The 18,200-nt window shown below is 40.2% G+C and overlaps 1 protein-coding gene across 1 annotated transcript in view; it reads right to left on the bottom strand.

Moving 5' to 3' along the window:
• LOC148040469 (histone-binding protein MSI1-like) overlaps window positions 1-17,004 on the bottom strand; it is a 46,860-nt gene extending 29,856 nt beyond the window's left edge. The window contains exons 1-3 of the mRNA XM_087699656.1: window positions 16,476-17,004; window positions 15,548-15,877; window positions 15,317-15,466 (exon numbers count right to left, since the gene is read on the bottom strand). Coding sequence (XP_087555782.1) covers window positions 15,317-15,466; window positions 15,548-15,877; window positions 16,476-16,820 — 825 coding nt within the window. The 5' untranslated portion in view covers window positions 16,821-17,004. The remainder of the gene's footprint in view (window positions 1-15,316; window positions 15,467-15,547; window positions 15,878-16,475) is intronic.
• Window positions 17,005-18,200: the final 1,196 nt, after the last annotated feature.

Raw genomic sequence — 18,200 nt, 5'->3', positions numbered from 1 at the left:
CACCCCAAGGATTGGTGTCTCATACCACCAACCCACTGTCAAGATTGTGGGAGAGAAGGAAGGAGTCTCACTTGTAGCTTTCTTGCTTGCACAATGGGAGAATACACACAAAGATGGAGGCTGAAAACAGTTTTCCTCTTCTTAGTTGTGTAAGCCAAAAGAATTTAAGTACATAGAAATAGAAGAACCCTATATATGGGTCTCAAAACCAAACTCAACTAACTAAGGTGGCATACTAACAGAGCCACGAACTAGAGTAGATAAGGATAGATGTCATATAGCTATTATTCATGGGGGGTGTACCAACCGCATTTGCAACTGACAAGTCGGTAACATAAATGCACAACGGTCACCCTGGCATATCACGAGTCGAGCTCGATATCTCAACACTTCCCCTCGAGCTCAATCCCAATTCCTACACACCAAGCAGGTCTCTGAACTTGCGCAGCTTCTCTACATCCAATGCCTTGGTAAATATATCAGCTATCTGATCCTCTGTGCTGACATAAACTAGATCAATAAGACCTAGTAAAACCCTCTCCCGCACATAGTGATAATGCACCTCAATGTGCTTTGTTCTAGCATGATAGACTGGGTTATTTGCCAAGTGCATACTACTCATGTTGTTACAATAAATGACAACTAGCCCATCTGTAGACTGATGCATATCATAAAGTAGCTTATGCAACCAAGCTACCTCACATGCAGCCATTGTTACACCCCTGTACTTAGCCTCTGTGCTCGACAAGGCAACTGTAGGCTGTTTCTTGCTGCTCCAAGTGACTGCAGCACTCCCAAAAGAAAACACATATCCACTGGTAGATCGTCTATCAGAAATACTACCAGCCCAATCAGCATCAGTGTATCCATGCAACTGTATCTGAACCCCAGTCTTATAAAGTAGTCCATACTGCAATGTGGACTTCACATACCTGAGTATGCGTCTAGCCGCATCCAAATGTGGTTTCCTTGGAACCTGCATAAACTGACTTACCAATCCAACAGCATAGCTCAAATCTGGCCTGGTAATAGTCATATAAATCAAACTTCCTACTATGCGTCTGTACATAGTAGGATTTTCCAGAAGCTCACCTGCATCTGCGCTCAGCTTCACATTCTACTCCAAAGGAACTGAAATAGGCTTACATCCTATCATCCCATATTTGGACAGCATGTCCAATCCATACTGCCTCTGCAAGAGCCGTATCCCACTTGGTGATCTAATCACCTCAATGCCCAAGAAATAACGCAGCTCTCCCAAATCCTTCATCTCAAACTTCTGCTTCAATAGTATTTTCACGTGAAGGATATCTTCATCACTGTCACTTGTCATAATCAAATCATCAACATAAATGACAAGTAGCATAATACATTTCTCTGTTTTTCTCACATAAAGTGAGAAATCTGCCTTGGAAATCTGAAAGCCAATAGTGACAAGATACTGTCCTATCTTGTCAAACCATGCTCTAGGTGCTTGCTTCAAGCCATACAAGGCTTTCTTCAACCTGCAAACAAACTCAAGATGAACAGCATGCACATAACCTGGTGGCTGCTCCATATAGACCTCTTTTTGCAAATCACCATACAAGAATGCATTCTTTACATCCATCTGGTGTAAAGACAATCCCTTTGATGCAGCCATAGCAATGACTGCTCTTACGGTTGCCATCCTTGCAACCGGACTGAATGTTTCTTCATAATCAATGCCATATGTTTGTGCATACCCCTTGACTACTAATCTTGCCTTGTATCTATTCACAGAACCATCTGCATTGTGTTTTACCTTATAAACCCACTTACAACCAATTGCATTGGTATCTTTAGGCAAAGGTACCAATTCCCATGTAGCATTTGCTTCCAAGGCATCCATTTCTTCATCCATGGCTTTCTCCCATTTTTCTTTTTCCATGGCCTGCTCAAAAGAAATGGGTTCTGATTCCTGTATCACTTTGACCATATATGCATAGTGAATAGCTGTAAATCCATCATATTTCAACCTATCCACAGGATACCTAGCTCTGGTAGACCTGCGCAAAGTAGGTTCACTCCCAGGTGCTCTCAAAACATCCCTGGTCTTCCTTACTCCAAGTGTAACAATAGAACGAATATCCAACTCATCATCAATGCTCTATTCTGAGCCACTGGATTCACCATTCACATAAGACTGACCTGCATTCACATCAAACATGGGCTGATCAACCTTCTCTTTTCCTTTTCGTGATACCTGCATACCACTATCTGCATTGCTTTGAGAAGATTCTCCTGATCTCAATCTGCCTATCCATGGCGAAGAATGTGAACCACTGCTAGAGGACGCTCCAGGTCCACTAATATCTTGTGATTGCTGCTGTGAATTATGTGCAGCATTACCATTTTGTGCATCTACATTATCAATCACATTTACTGGTTTATACCAGCTACTCATCTCATCAAAAACAACATCTCTGCTCACTGTAAACTTACGAGTAGAAGAATTATAACATCTATATCCTTTTTACTGCAGAGAATAACCAATAAAGATATACTTCTCAGCTTTTGGATCCAACTTGGATCTCAACTCATCTGGCACATGAACATAGACAATGCAACCAAAAATCTTCAAATGAGGAATATATGATTTCCTACCAGTATACCTCCTTCAGCCCAGTAAAAATCTGACAAGTCTTTTTCGTTGAGCATGGTACGAGATACCTCTCCAATATGCCTGTTTTTCCTTTCTGCAATTTCATTTTGTTGTGGGGTATGACTGCATGAATATTGCTGCTTTATGCCATGCTCCTGCAAAAACCTTGCAAACTCATTTGAAAGGTACTCTCCCTCTCCATCTGACCTTAGGCATTTTATTTACAGGCCTGTTTATTTCTCAACCATAGCTTTAAGAGTTTTGAAATGCCCAAACACTTCACTTTTCTTTTTCATAAAATACACCCAAACTTTTCTACTATAGTCATCAATAAAAGTGACAAAATAATGACAACCTCCGAGAGATGCAGCTTTAGTAGTCCACACATCAGAGTGGATTAATTCCAATGGCTTCTTACTCTCTTGAACATGTCTAGGAAATGATTTCCTTGCCTGTTTTCCAAATTGGCAGGCTTCACATACCTTATGCATTTCTGCAACCTTGAATTTAGGCAATCCTGCAACAATATTTTGGGCCTGCAATGATTTAAGTCGTTGTACATTAACATGACCAATGCGTTTATGCCAGATATCAATATCTGCAACTACACCGGTCCCATGTACAAACATTGTTGCACTCAATTCAGACATGTCTGCATCCAATGTAAACATTCTGCCATTCTTCTTTCCTTTTGCTATCAAGCGATCTTTATTTTTCATATCCTCAACAAAGCATCCATGAGGATTAAATCTGACCTGTAAGCCCTGCTCAACCATTTGACCAACAAAAACCAGATTCTTTGTGATATTTGAGACATGAAATACATCGGACAAATATTTCTTTTTCCCATCCTGCATAGACAAATGAATTTTTCCAATCTGCACAATAGGATGTGCAGTATCATCACCAGTCTCCACAAATCCTAGTTTTTCCATTTTCCTTACATTCTCCATCCATTCTGCATGACCTGTCATGTGGTTTGATGCACCTGAGTCAACATACCATACATCGTTGCTTTCTTCTGCACTTGTCACAGAATTGTTTATGTGCTGTACCATAAACAAATGCTCATTTCTGTCATCACCCTATCTACTAGAAGATGTATAATTCCCTTGTTGCGATTTTCCATTCATGATGTCATTCTGCTTTTTATAGCAATCTTTAGCCATATGACCCATTTTACCACAATAGTAGCATTCAACATTGTTGTTTGCATTTTGGCCTCTTTACCATCCACTACGACCTCTTTGGCTCCCCCTGCCTCTAGAGTTACCACGTCCTCCTCCATAGGACTGGTTTTCTTGAGTTTGCTGCATATTCTGATTTCTACCACGGCCTCCTCTACCTCTGCCTCTACCTTTGCCTCTACCTCTTCCAGCATTTGAGTAGAAGATAGCTTCTTTTGAAGTTCCTCCTGAAGAAGATGAACCACCATTTCTCTGCTCCTCAGAAATTAGAAAAACAATCAACTCCTCAAAATCAGGAAATCTTTCACGAACGAAAATGGATGTTCGGAACTGTGCATAATCATTTCCTAGACCATTCAAGGTCACAAAAACTAAATCATCTTCCACTGGTGACCCAATGGAAGCAAGTGCATCTGCAATCTTCTTCACATTCATATGGTAGTCATTGATGCTCATACTTTCTCTTTGCACATTATGCAACTCTTGCTTGAGTTGCATTTTCCTGGCTTGCGTATTTGTGCTATACATTTTTGACAAAGTATCCCATGCTTCTTTTGGTGTACTTGTATCCTGAATATGCACAATCAGAGTCTGAAATACTGATAGACAGCCAGTATATAACTTTTCTAGCTCTCTCATGTCATACTTTAAATGCCTGCATTTATTGTTGATTGGGAACATCAGGAAGGACTGGTTCTTCTTCATTTCCTGCAACAAATTCCCAATATCCTTTTCCCATAAGGAAATTCGTCATTCTAAACTTCCATGCTTGAAAGTTGTTCTTGTCAAGCTTTTCAGTGACAATCTGTGAAAGAGAATCAGACGCCATTACAGAACATTGCAAAAAGTTCTGTCACTATAAAAAACACAGCTTCAGCCTCCCAAGGGCAAATCTGCAAAACTGACGAAAGTGGTATTTGACCACACAGTCATTTCCTAGTGACAATTTTGCATCAACAGGCAACGAGTTTGATTCTATAACTCCCAATGTCTCTGTACACAGGCATACGATGCAATTTCTACAGTAACTTTTCACCGACCTATAGAACAGTAGTTGCACAGCATAAAACAGGGCATTTTCCTGAGTGCGTGCAGAAAACTTCCGCCTCCAAAACAGACCCCGAAATGGCCTCAAATCAAAAAAACAGGGTCACCAAGGGCTACAGCGCTGTCCCGCAGTATATACTGCCCTCTTGCTTCACCGCGAAAGGCGTCTCAACCTGAGACAATACACTCTTGCACTTTCCGGCTGTGCTACCTGCAGAGACTTGCTCCCAAAACAAAAAAATGGAAGCAACACTCGTCCTCTTACCAGAACACCGCGAACTTGGCTTGCTTTCTTGAGCTCCTTACCACGAACAAGGCTCTGATACCATGTCAAGATTGTGGGAGAGAAGGAAGGAGTCTCACTTGTAGCTTTCTTGCTTGCACAATGGGGGAATACACACAAAGGTGGAGGCTGAAAACAGTTTTCCTCTTCTTAGTTGTATAAGCCAAAAGAATTTAAGTACATAGAAATAAAAGAACCCTATATATGTGTCTCAAAACCAAACTCAACTAACTAAGATGGCATACTAACAGAGCCACGAACTAGAATAGATAAGGATAGATGTCATATAGTTATTATTCATGGGCAGTGTACCAACCGCATCTGCAAACTGACAAGTCGATGACATAAATGCACAACGGTTACCCTGGCATATCACAAGTGGAGCTCGATATCTCAACACCCACACCATCCCAGTGTATGGATGCATCAACCAATGGACTAAGAGTCCAAAAGTGGTGATCACACAATGAATGTGCTCAATAGAGCCTAAAGTCCTATAAATAGGACTTGACTACTCGACTATCCTAGCCCCAAAGTATCCTTAGTGCATTCACACTAAGTCACTTCATAACCACCATGACCAATATTACTAGCATACATTCAAATATCCACAAACATAACAAAATGCCACGCTTTAATACTATGCCTTACCCACACCTACAAGTGAGCACATATATTTATCCTGGAACGGCGATGATGGATATATCTCTCAATTCTTCCTAACACTCACCTCCCTCATCTACCAACCTCTCAGATACAAGGATTTTCATCCTCTATTTATGATGCACCGTCACATACTCCATGGGTCACTTCTATGCAAGGATTTCCATCCTTTGCCCCACGTGTTTCTATCTCTCCTCCATGAGCTACTCATGCGATCACCAAGCCCATGCCTAGTCAATCCATTCCCACTTTTGAATCCATTGTGTACACTTCACATGCATGGTGGACACTCTAAGATTCATTCTCAAGTGTACTCCACTTCCCCACGCTAGTGCACTATCCACCCTACCTATCTTTCTCATCCTATAGTACTACCACTCCTATTGCTATGGCCAAGAATGCCTTTACAAATAAGACTCATTTTAACACATTGAATTTTACTACTTGGTCAAGTTCATGCAATGAATTATTAAATCTCAAGGTCTTTAGAACCTAGTCGTTAGTCTAGAGTCTATGTTGGCTAGCTCACCTTGATCACATCCATCAATGGAGAGCCCGCAATGCCATAATCAATGTTAAGCTAATGCAAGGGTTGCTTCCTAAGTTCCACTCTCTGTTATAGCATTTTCCCCTCACATCTAAGCATTAGAGTCATCTCATTGACTACTACGCAGCGCGAGATTGCACTCCATGTATCAATCTTGAATCTTGACTTTCAGCTTCAAGAGTATTCCATTAAGAAATAGGATTTTTCACAAGTCGAGTTGGCCAAATGTAGGCGATCACTCACCAAGTTTACCACTACTAACTTTCCAAAGTGAGGAGATGACGATAAAGTTATATTTCTTTTGAACAAGCTACCTAAAAAGTATTTCCACTTCATCCAACACATCATCTTATTGCCCAAGTTCGAATGTCAACTCTTGTGTTACACGAGACTGCATGATCACATCTACAAGAAGTCCTCCCCATATTATTATTGAGAGAGGGATCTGGTTACCTCTTCTTCGCAAGGAAAAACTAGAGATGGCAAGTACTCACAAGATAAGATGGCAACCCAAAACAAGGGTGACACCCCTTCCTCGGACAGAAACAAAAAAACCAAACCCATCCGCCAACAACTCAAAAAGAATAGGTTTTGCCCAAATTGCCAAAGATCGGGCCATGTGGACGAGGAGTGTGGTACCAAGACCCAAGGTCTCCCGCTAAGAAACCACAGCACACAGCTGCGATTACCTCCACTCTTGTTGGACAATCCCGTGGGGCTACACCTCCCACTATTGCCCCATCTACTCCTCCTAGCCCAATTGTTGCTGGGGATATGTGGCACACGAACAACCTCAACAGCCCATATCTTTCACTATCCCTAAAGGATTAACTAATTGGTCTACTGGTTCCTCACCCATTGCACTCTTTGCATCCATTTCGTGGTGTCTCCCTATACCCCACCCTAGGCACACTTCGCCACCTCGTCATGCATTTCATTGGTAGACTTGCTAATGGAAAAACGCGATGGTGGCCATATCCTTCATTTTTCCTTCTTTAATCTTCCATTGCATTCACTCATACACACACACTATATATCTTTCATTTAGCTTTACTTTTCTATTTTAGTTTGCTTTGGAGCATCTTAGTACTAACCTCTGTTTTACAAATCCCGATCTCTTTTGCAAGGTTTTTGCAATTCCATGTAGGCCTAACATGCAAGTTTGCATCGGTCCTTCCTAGGTTGGAGACTTGGGATGTGCGCCATTTCTTTCATGGTTTCATCCTTCTATGAGATTTACTCTTCTACTAGCATGGAGCCTTCTGCTCTTGAGGCGAATCATGCAACATCTCTCTTGATGCTTTCATGACGGTGACTTCTACCTAACTCTTCCACTCAAGGTACTTCATCCTCATCTTTATCTATCATCATGATTCTCAACATCACACATAGACCGACATCAAACTCCTCTTCCTCCTTCAACCTTGACATCCAATCTTAAGAGGGGGTTCCTACCCTTTCTTGATATTCTACAAGATTCAACACTTGTCTTCGACATCAACCTCCCTTCCATATTTTACCTCCCCTTTGCATTGCATGATCATCATCATCTTTGTACAAGGGCGCTTGGGCAAGTAAACAATTTTCCCACAAGGAACACTATCCAAGTGGCACCTATTGCATACACATTCTTATCATGTAGCATTACTCTAAACATCTCATTGCGCAGAGACCAAATCTCGAGTTGTCTCCACCAACGGTCTTTATCACCTTACCACCACCTCAGCATCCTTCATCACCCTTTCCCTCATCATTGATACCCTTGAGTGGTTGGGCTAGCTTGTTTGTTTTGTGATGTGTTAGATCTAACCATCCCTTTCATTCTACTCACAAGGTGTAGTTACTTAAAATATCACAAACTATATATTCTCCAAAAAGAAAAAAAAAAGGTTCGGTGTGGTTTTATCCTCCTTTGCAAGACTTGGTAAGCCAATAGGTAGTTGTCATAAGTAAATTTACGAGCTCGGGACCTGAGGAAATCACAGGATATCAAAGGCAAAAGTTGCTATAAGTTATGCCACACAGATACTTGTGGTGGTATTCGGTGTCAATTGTTGGCCTAGGTCATTCATTTGGCTATAAGTGTCAATTGGTGACACTAGAGAAGTGGCGTTTAATAGTACCTAACACCAATCTGATGATCAAAGATGGCGCAAAGACACTCAAGAATGGAAGTTGTCTAACCAATTTAACTATTGGCCAATCATATTATTTTTTAGGGCATCGAAATAATTATTAGATTAATTTTTAGTATTTAAATATTAAAAATTAATATTTAATTATGATTAATGTTAAAAAAACCATTTGGAAAGGCTGCCACTTGTAAAAAATGCCCATGCAAGACTGAAAAACGTCTTTAGAGACTAAAGAGAGGCACTTTTAGTGTATTCATCCTGCAAACAACAAAGAGGGAGGAAAGACTGATGATCTGATTTGCAACCATTGAAGGACCTTCTAAGGCAGCCAAGGGCACGAGACGACCAATCAACAACAGGTGACGGTATCTACAGGCTGTTGAGACAAGGCAACAACAGTAAATGACTAATTTTCTTCAATTCTTTGCATCTACAAGCTGTTGTGGCAGAGCAATAGCTGCATTTAACTGATTTTCAGTCATTCTTCGAGACATAACTCTCAATTTTCTCTCTACAACTTTCTCTCTCATCTCCCAGCCATTTCACAACCTTGCTCCGAAGATCTCAGCATTTGGACCCTTGGAGGTTGAGAAATTGCAAATTTCTTTGCTATAAATCCTAATTTACAGCAAAAATTAGAGTTTAGCAACAGCCCCGAGAAGCATACCAAAAATTAAAAACTCCAAGACTTGGATTTTTCAAGGCTGAAGGTGAAATTCAACTAAATTCAGATGAAGGACTAGCCAACCATTGAATTTGGGGCATTTCCATCATCTATAAAGTAGGTCAAGGCCAATTAAGTGCCCGAATCAAGGAGCAAATCAGATTGAAGACTTGCTGGTCACTTTGGACAGCATGGGGAGTTTGGATTGCAAAGAAGATCGATAGAATCCCATTGTAAATCAACTTTTTCTTTAATAAAGCTAAAAAAATACCGAAAGAGCACCAATTTTGGGACTAATCAGGTGTACATTGTACAAGATCAATAAGTAAATTTGTATTTTCAGATTTACATTTATTGTTTGTTGCTGTAATCAAGTTGTAATCAAGGATTTACCACCCATCCACGGAAGAAAGGCTGGTTACAGTAGCCAACGAGCAACCATTATTCGATGCTTGTCCTCTCTAGAACAACTACTTGAACTCCCTTAGTAAGATAACCATAGCCTCTATAGTCTTGGTAGGCCGCTGGGTAGCCAACATGTATCCTTTGATGCCCTAGCTGCTTTGGGGTGGAATGCCTTGGAGTAAACAAAAAGGGCTTGATCTTTTCTTACAACCCCTTCTAGTTTCGATTTTGAGCCTAAGAGGAGATATTGAGCTAAAAATTCATTACATACTCATTAGCTCTTTAAAACAATTCCAAAACATGTAAATTACTAAAAGTTCATTAAACAAGGAGCTATTTTAGAGAATTTCTGTGTCCCACATGTAGAACCCTAATTTGGCAGGATCTTTCTATATCTATAAATAGACAAATTGCCCACCATTCAGCCCTATCCTTGTCTTGCAAGTTCAGCCATCAAGCTTCTTGCACTAGCTATCCAACCCCTAGTGACTACTCCCACATGGTCTACATTGTCACCTTGAGAGCTACTAGCTATTAGACAGCTCTGCCCTTGAGCATTTTGTACATTCTCTTATTCATTTACAACATTGATTCATTCACTTCAGAGTTCTCTTTCTTCTTTGTTTGTGTTTTTGAGTTTTGTGTCTTGCATTTATTGCATTGTGTTTCAACAATATTTGTACATTCTATGTTGGGTAAGCTTGATTGTCCTCAAACTCAAACTACCACTCTTCTATGCAACAATGACTCATGAAAGTTGCATAGCTCTTTCGCAGAAGTGCCAGAAGTGGTGCAACAATGGAAGCATAAACATGTGCTGAAATAAACTGCTGAACACAAGACAAAAGAAAAGAAAGAGATAACACAATACAAATGAGAACTCAAATGTATGCTCGGGAAATGGAATCCATATACCAAGACATGAGACAGTACAGATACAATGTGAATCACCGGCTGTGAAGGCATTGGCACCTGCTCCCTCTCTCCAAGAACCGACCAGTGATGAATGAATATGTGGAGGGAGCCAGACAATATATAGAACAAAGAAATGCCTAAAATATGAATGGTTAATGCCAATCCACAATAAACAATGGCAAATAAAATGCCTAAATAATCTCTGATGCCAGCCACAAGTCCAGACTCAACCATGAACTGACTAATCTGCTAGCACCCTCTCTCAGATCATGGGTGATCTAATACAATACAAAATACAATGATAATGCCACATCATGGTAGAACAATGGATACCCATCAGAGTAGTGGGTGCACAAACCACCACCAAGGTGCCTCGGAGAAAACCCGATATCAATGTTGATCGTACCAGCTCTTGAAGATAGAGAAGATCATAGCAACTCTCAATGTCTGTCAACAATGCCGTTGAAGTAGCACATGTGACCATCCTGTCACCAATGCCGAAGCGCATAAATAACCATGGATTTCCCTTCTTTGGCCAAATCGCCAAAGTGTCCCCTTGTATGAGCTCCAAACAAAAGCCACCCGCTCTCTGTCAAGTAACCAACCCATCATGAACCTGGATGTCAATCCTAGCTCCAAGATTTATACCTGCCAGACTTTGGTCGATGCGTCAGGGATGTCCCTCTCTGGAACCTGTACATCTATATAGAAATATAGATGAGATGCGGCCGCCCCATCTCACCACCCTCACACTCCCTCTCTAGCACTAGAGTCATGAGGGATGACCTCATCACCACCACTAGAAAGCAGCTGAGGAAGGGGCCACTAAGCCCTTCCCACGATCTGAAGAAGAGGATCCCTTTCGTGCCTTAGACTTTGCCTTGGCCAGAGGAGGATCGGAATCGAAATCTGAGGCTGATGATGACTCGTCGGAGGAGTCCACATCCTACTTCATCTTCTACTCCTTTTTCTTCCTAGAAGCCGCTAACTCTTTGCAGTCCTTCCTTAAATGACCTTTCTTGCCACAGTGGTAACACTGGGCCTTCGACTTCTTCATCTTCGAATCTCTCTCAGAAGCTACAAAAGCCTCACGGGAATCTCCATATAAAGTATCATCAGTGGATGAGCACGAAGGAGCCATCTATAGAGGATTTAGAAAAAAAGTAGAAAAAAGAAAGAATTGGAAAAGGGAACACAACCAAACCACAAGCACAGACTGCCAAAAACAAGAGTTCACATACAGTATAGCCCAAAATCTGAGCAAAATAAGACAAAAGTTGCTGTTAGAAGTCAAAAAATCAATCAAAAACTACCAAAAACAGCAAAAACGACCTGAAAATGCAAGTGCCCAGCCAATAGAAGGGCTACGTAGAGGCATCAAAACGCAAGCTGAAACACATACACAAGCTGTACGGATGCTGACGTCAGTAAAAAAAAACGCAGGCAAAACAAAACGCCTGGTTGGAGTAGCAGCTGCCTTATCATAAGAGTGAAAACAGTCCTGAAATCAGCAAGAAAACACAACAGAAACACAAATCCTGAAATCTGATACCATATCAAAAGTGGTGCAGCAATGAAAGCATAAACATGTGCTGAAATAAACTGTTGAACACAAAACAAAAGAAAAGAAAGAGATAGCACAATACAAATGAGAACTCAAATGTATGCTCAGGAAATGGAATACATATACCAAGATATGAGATAGTACAAATACAATATGAGTCACCGACTATGGAGGCACTGGCACCTGATCCCTCTCTCCAAGAACTGACCAGTGATGAATGAATATGTAGAGGAGGGAGCCAGACAATATATAGGACAAATAAATACCTAAAATATAACTGGTCGGCTGGCTACAAATAATGCCAATCCACAATAAACAATGGCAAATAAAATGCCTAAATAATCTTTGATGCCAGTCACAAGTCCAAACTCAACCATGAACTGACTAATCTGCTAACAAGAAGCACATCGAGATCTAGTGCTATTTTATTCAAAAGAAAATCTTGGATGGTCCAATTACCTAAGTACTATAAAGACAGAAAACAACTTTGTGGATCTCTACACCAAAGCTCTTCCTCAACCCATTCTACAATCACATCCCAAATCCGTAAGCTGCATGGTGCATCCAAGATCTAAAAGAGGGGATGTTAGCAATCACCTCCTAGATAGGCAAGGCGGGCTGCCAAGTGGGCAAGCGAGGCAACATGAGTACTGCAGCTTGAGCAGATTGCAAAAGGCAACATGTACGCAGATAGGTGGCACATTTTTGCAAGCCGACTTGCATATTTTGAGCCCCTACCTTAAATCTTTTTTATAGATGCCCCGTTGTTGATCACAATCCACTATAGTTTTGTATGTCTATACTCAAAGAGAGTGAGGTTTTGGCTATTTGAATACATGCATAGCTTGTTGTACCATTTTTGCCCTGATTGTTTCATTGTTCAACATTAATCTTCTCAATGTTCACTTTGTTTCTCTCTCTCTCTTCTCTTTATATTCAACATTCACTATCAATCTATGCATCTACTTCCGCATCGTTGCACTTTGACATAAGACACCTCCATCATATTCTGAGAAAAGGCCCATGATAACACATACTTTTCTTCTTTGTCCATTTCCCTCTCTTAAGCCTAGCCTTTTCAAATCACAAGAGAACCCAATTACGTTCTATAAACTCAAGCTCTATGATGACAATTGCCTTCTTTTGCTTGGTCTAAGTCTTTGGAGAGAAAGCCTCACTTTCCAATAGGCTTTATCCTTATTCTTTACATAGTTGCTAACTTTACAAAGATTTATATTTTATATGTAAAATGGGTGGGACCTTTTTGCCCTCTTCCACAAACTCAAATGATGCTATCTAATGAAACTAGGTACAACATATTTGTAAGGCTTAAGCAATCTCCACTAATGGCAAGTGTCATTTCCACTTTGCCTTGTACTCTCAACACATAAGATTTCAAAGATCTAGGAAAATGGAATTAGCCTCTTCCGATTCTCCATCTATCTATAAAAAGAAGATAAGAAGTTCAAGGTAGTTTCCATGCTCTCAAAAAGTAAGACTCGTCATGTACAGATTTCTATCATTGATAATAAACTATTACATACCATGATATTTAAAGATGTTCAACATGAAGAATCTTATCATGTGATTTGCTTTTGTCTTGTTACTATAGACGGCTCAGGAAGATCAAAGATAAAGTCCATGGCAATGCTCTCCCATGCTCTATCTAAAATAGGCAATGGCTATAAAAAGCCCGATGCCTTCTGAAAATCAAACTTAGACCTTTTAGCATACTATGCATGTCCTTATTTATTCATCCACATCTCATCTCAAAGCTAGCCAATAAAAGAGTCTCTACTACTTTCATTGTGGCATCAACATCTCGATGCCTTACATATCATGGTGCATGAGTTTCTACCACAACCTTAGGCCTCAATTGCTTTGCAACACAAAGTTGGCCATGCATCATGAGGGAGCCATTTCTAAGAGTATAATGTCAAATATTTCATCACAAAGCCTCGCAAAGTCCTCATCCTGTGTATATTATATCTCAATTTCATCTACTCTTGATGACATATGAAAGCCATTGTTGAAACGTGTGGTTTTCTTGAAAAATAAATGTAGTTGTAATTGATCATCCATAATGCATAATGTATGAACAGCTGTTTTTTATATAATGGTTGCATATTGGTTCGATTCACAAGGTCTATATAATTGCATTTTGTATATCAATTTTCCTAGGTTATTGGCTCGGTATTTCTCAACCCAATTTAAGTTTTTTTGTATATCAATTTTTTTCCTAGTTGATTGGTTTGGCATCTCTCAATCCAATTAAGGTTTGTTAGGTGAGTCACTCTATTCAAAAGAAATCTCATCAATTTTGAGTATTACTATTAGTTGTAAAAGTTACATAGCATAGTGTACAAATTTGAGCAAGGAATAGAGAGTACACATCAAATAAGAGAAAAACAAAAACTTCTTTAATTCTAGACAAGCTAATACGAAGATGGCTCTATCCGCCCATGCGCTTCCATTGTGAAGCTTAGATACTAATCTAAACAAATGATAGGTGAAGAGCTTAAGGCTACCTAGAATAACTCTGACTAGGTAAAAGATAGATTGTTTATGGCTTTGGAGGGTCTTCCTTTTATAGTCGAGGAAGGTGGTCTAGTCAATCTATTCAACCATATTATGAATCTTAACTAGTCGGCCAAAGAATTTTCCCTTTACTATTGGGCCAAGGGTTATGAGGGCCGCTTTCTCGGTCCCCAAACCCCAAAATAGGGATCCTTGATAACTACCATTCCCCACAACTCAATGCAATATACCTGGACTCCCTACCAACCTCACTATTTTATCTAACCCAAAGGCTAGACCTACAAAGGCCACCTTTTGCCATCTAGTCGTATAGACCTCACCTAACATACAAGTCGCTTGATAACTACCACGCTCTACAACTCAATGCAATGTGCCCAAAGGCTAGACCTACAAAGGCCACCTTTTTGTCATTTGGTCACATAGACCTCATTTGAGATACAACAAGTCAAGACCCAACCAATGTCCGATTCACACATGGCTTCTCCTCATACTAGGGGCTTACAACTTTGAGCACCATTGATCATTGGTGGCACCTTACACATGGGGCATTAAGCATTTCTAGCATACGAATGTCATTTTTAAACCATTGATTTTTCATTTCATCTGAAATGAATAAGTATCTTAACTATCAACAAATAAATTGTAAAGCCAATTTATCCAAGTCTAATATAACTAATCGACTTGTGTATGTCACACTTAAGAAAATTTAATACTATCCTTTTTCTAAGTGTTTTAAAAAACCAACCTCTGCAGAATGAGCATTAACTGAATGCAACGGCATATCACCACTCTTGCGAGTATCCCAAATCAGCAGCTTATGATCATCTCCAACAGAACCAAATAGATACTCATGTTGCAAATGCCAAGCAACATCTCCCACTACCCCGTCGTGATACTGAAATTCATAAAAACAATAAACATCCATAAAATGTTCCATAACTTGTATGTGCTCAGAAAAAATTTCCAGAAAAGACACCTTGAAGATCTGCTTTGCTTCCACCATGTTTTGGCCTTTTGGATTTGCACTGAGATCCCATAGACAAATGCAAGCATCATCTGATCCACTAAGTAAATAACCCTCTTTTATACTATTCCATGATAAGCCATATCCTTCTTTCTCGTGACCCTGTAATCTGAAGTCTGGATTGCAGTGACCCTGTTGAGGTGGCTTAGAAGGGTGCTTACTGTAGTCAAAAACATACACTTCAGCACTCACTGACTTAGTAGCAATAAGAAAAGGATTTTGAGGCATATAGCGAGCCCGATTCACCTCCCCAGTATGATTTATTCGCTGAGTGATTTGCACCTGAAATGCAAAAGAAACACATATAATTCTATTCTTAAGAAAAAAGCTGGAAAGAATATGCAAAAGGCAAAGCACAACTTCCTCGTGTCTTTCTTGATTCAAAATTAAACAGATTGAAAATCTTATTCCAGCAGAGATATTTTCTTTAGATGCATGAGCAAGTATGCCAAAGGCCTACTTGCATAAAGTAAGGAATGCATTGTTGAGAACTCCACATGTGATTATGTGTACCCATCTGAATGTCATTGCTGTATCCATCTGCATGTGATCATGTAATCCATTTCCATTCTTTGACAGAAAAGCAAGAAACTAAGTACGTGCGTAAGTGTATCTATCTTAATGTATTGTGTATCTCTCTGAATGTGATATTGTGAATTTTTCAGAATTCAATTTGCGATTACTCATGTTATAAGGATGTCATTTTGTCATTGTGCATACCCATCTGAAAGTAACTGCATGATGATTGCAAGTATGGTCATAACTTATTACACTCATGCTGGGTTTTTTGGCAGATGGAGGTCCCAAGTCTAGCCTAGGATAACTCGAGCCTACGACTGATGCACTACCTGCACGGACATGATAAGGGCTCACAATTTACCTTTCCACAAGCAGAACCGAATCCTCCGACCTCCCCTCGCTCTTCATCATACTGCTTCGCGTCCATCTCCGGCTCTTCCAGAGGAATCTGGACCTCAGCAAGCATGAGGAAATTGGGCTCGTCATCGGCGGTATGGGTGCCAAGGATGAGCTTCTGCAGAGAGTAATCTTTCCCCTGGGGCTCTTTCCGGTCGGGGAGCCACTGGACGGTGAGGGAGGGCCACTCCAGGGCATGCGTGACCACCAGGTCGTAAAGGAACGGGGTGTTCTTCTTCCAGATTTTGTATTCCTCACTGATAGTGCGCCTCTCCATCTCCTCCCGGTGAAGGTCATCTGCGGAGGACATTGTGAGAGAACGCAGGCACACAGAGAGAGAGAGCCCGCCAGTTTATTCAATTTGATTTGTTACAGCGAAAGAGTCTATATGTATATATTTACTTCACACAGTCCCCAGTACACATTCACAAAAAGACAGAAGGTCAACAGATCCCATCTTAGGCAGTAGGTCTATTAGAGCCAGCCAGGACATCCAGGTCCCGTAAGTCATCAACTTTCGACTTGTGTGTGTGAGTTATGGTAGAGATCAATTCACCCTCCACACACAAGTCAATAACTTACAACTCAGCAGGGAGAATATATTGAGTAGGTAGGAAAAAGAATATATCTCCAGTAGGAGTGAGGAGTTGTACCAAGCTCGGAATGGGAATGCGTCGACCATCCATGCAATTCCTTGTCTCTAAGAATTCTGTTAGTTAATGGAGTACCTCTATTTATGAAGGTGCTCCATTAACTCCAACCAATTCTAACATTTGAATTGACACAGTCAACCCGTGATCCACATGGCTGTTAACTTGATCGTGTGGACTTGCACAAGTAAATTTTACCTATAGGTGGCCTTGCTCTTAGCATTATTGAGCAAAAACATTTTGATAGCAAATATAAAAGCTTTTAATATGAAATTTCGAATGGATTTTTCAATCTAATTACAAGAATTTATTACTCTCTATGGTGCAATTTTTTTTATTCTCAAGGATTGAAATATACTTCAAATTCACAATTCATTTCATACTAGCCCTCGATTTTCTATGAAGATTGAACCTATGTTTGTGGACATCAAAGGATCTTTTGGCATGTGAGCCTAATTCTCAAGAGGCCATAAAAGTAAGAGGGCCAATTATATGACACATAGGGAAATGTAGCTCAATCTCTATCCACAAAGAAAATTTGTTAAGTAGATTTCTATGCACAATTGTGGAACATCTTAAATAACTCCATAATGAAATCCAATACACAAGTACTCTCAGTAAAATCTATTGATATGAATGCAATTAGTAATAACTGAGATAGAGAGATATAAAGAGCTTACATGTTCATTTAGTTTGTTAATATTCAAAAGAATGTAACTTTCCTTCAACGTCCAAACACACAAGGAGCTAGAAGGTCAAGCAACAAACCATTTGCAACCTAGGCCTATGTTTTACAAAGGACTTGTTTTGAAGCCGCCCACGCAAGAAGCCATAGGGTTAAGACGGGTCCCCTATGACATTGGAAACATGGGAGTTGTCTAGGATCAAAGGAGAGAGAGAGAGAGAGAGAGAGAGAGAGAGAGATGTTATCAATCCACTTGCTTAATTCCATATTTAATATCTTGCCTTTTAATAGGTTTCAAATACATCACTTTATGGCATAGTTGGAGACCTTCAAGGGTCAACCCACAATCACATGG

This window comes from Lygodium microphyllum, chromosome 2 (assembly GCF_053477565.2).
Source record: "Lygodium microphyllum isolate KBCC chromosome 2, Lygodium_microphyllum_v1.1.10, whole genome shotgun sequence".
Lineage (NCBI taxonomy): Eukaryota > Viridiplantae > Streptophyta > Polypodiopsida > Schizaeales > Lygodiaceae > Lygodium > Lygodium microphyllum.
The sequence above is the reverse complement of the archived record's forward strand: the minus strand, read 5'-3'. Positions and strand labels throughout refer to the sequence as shown.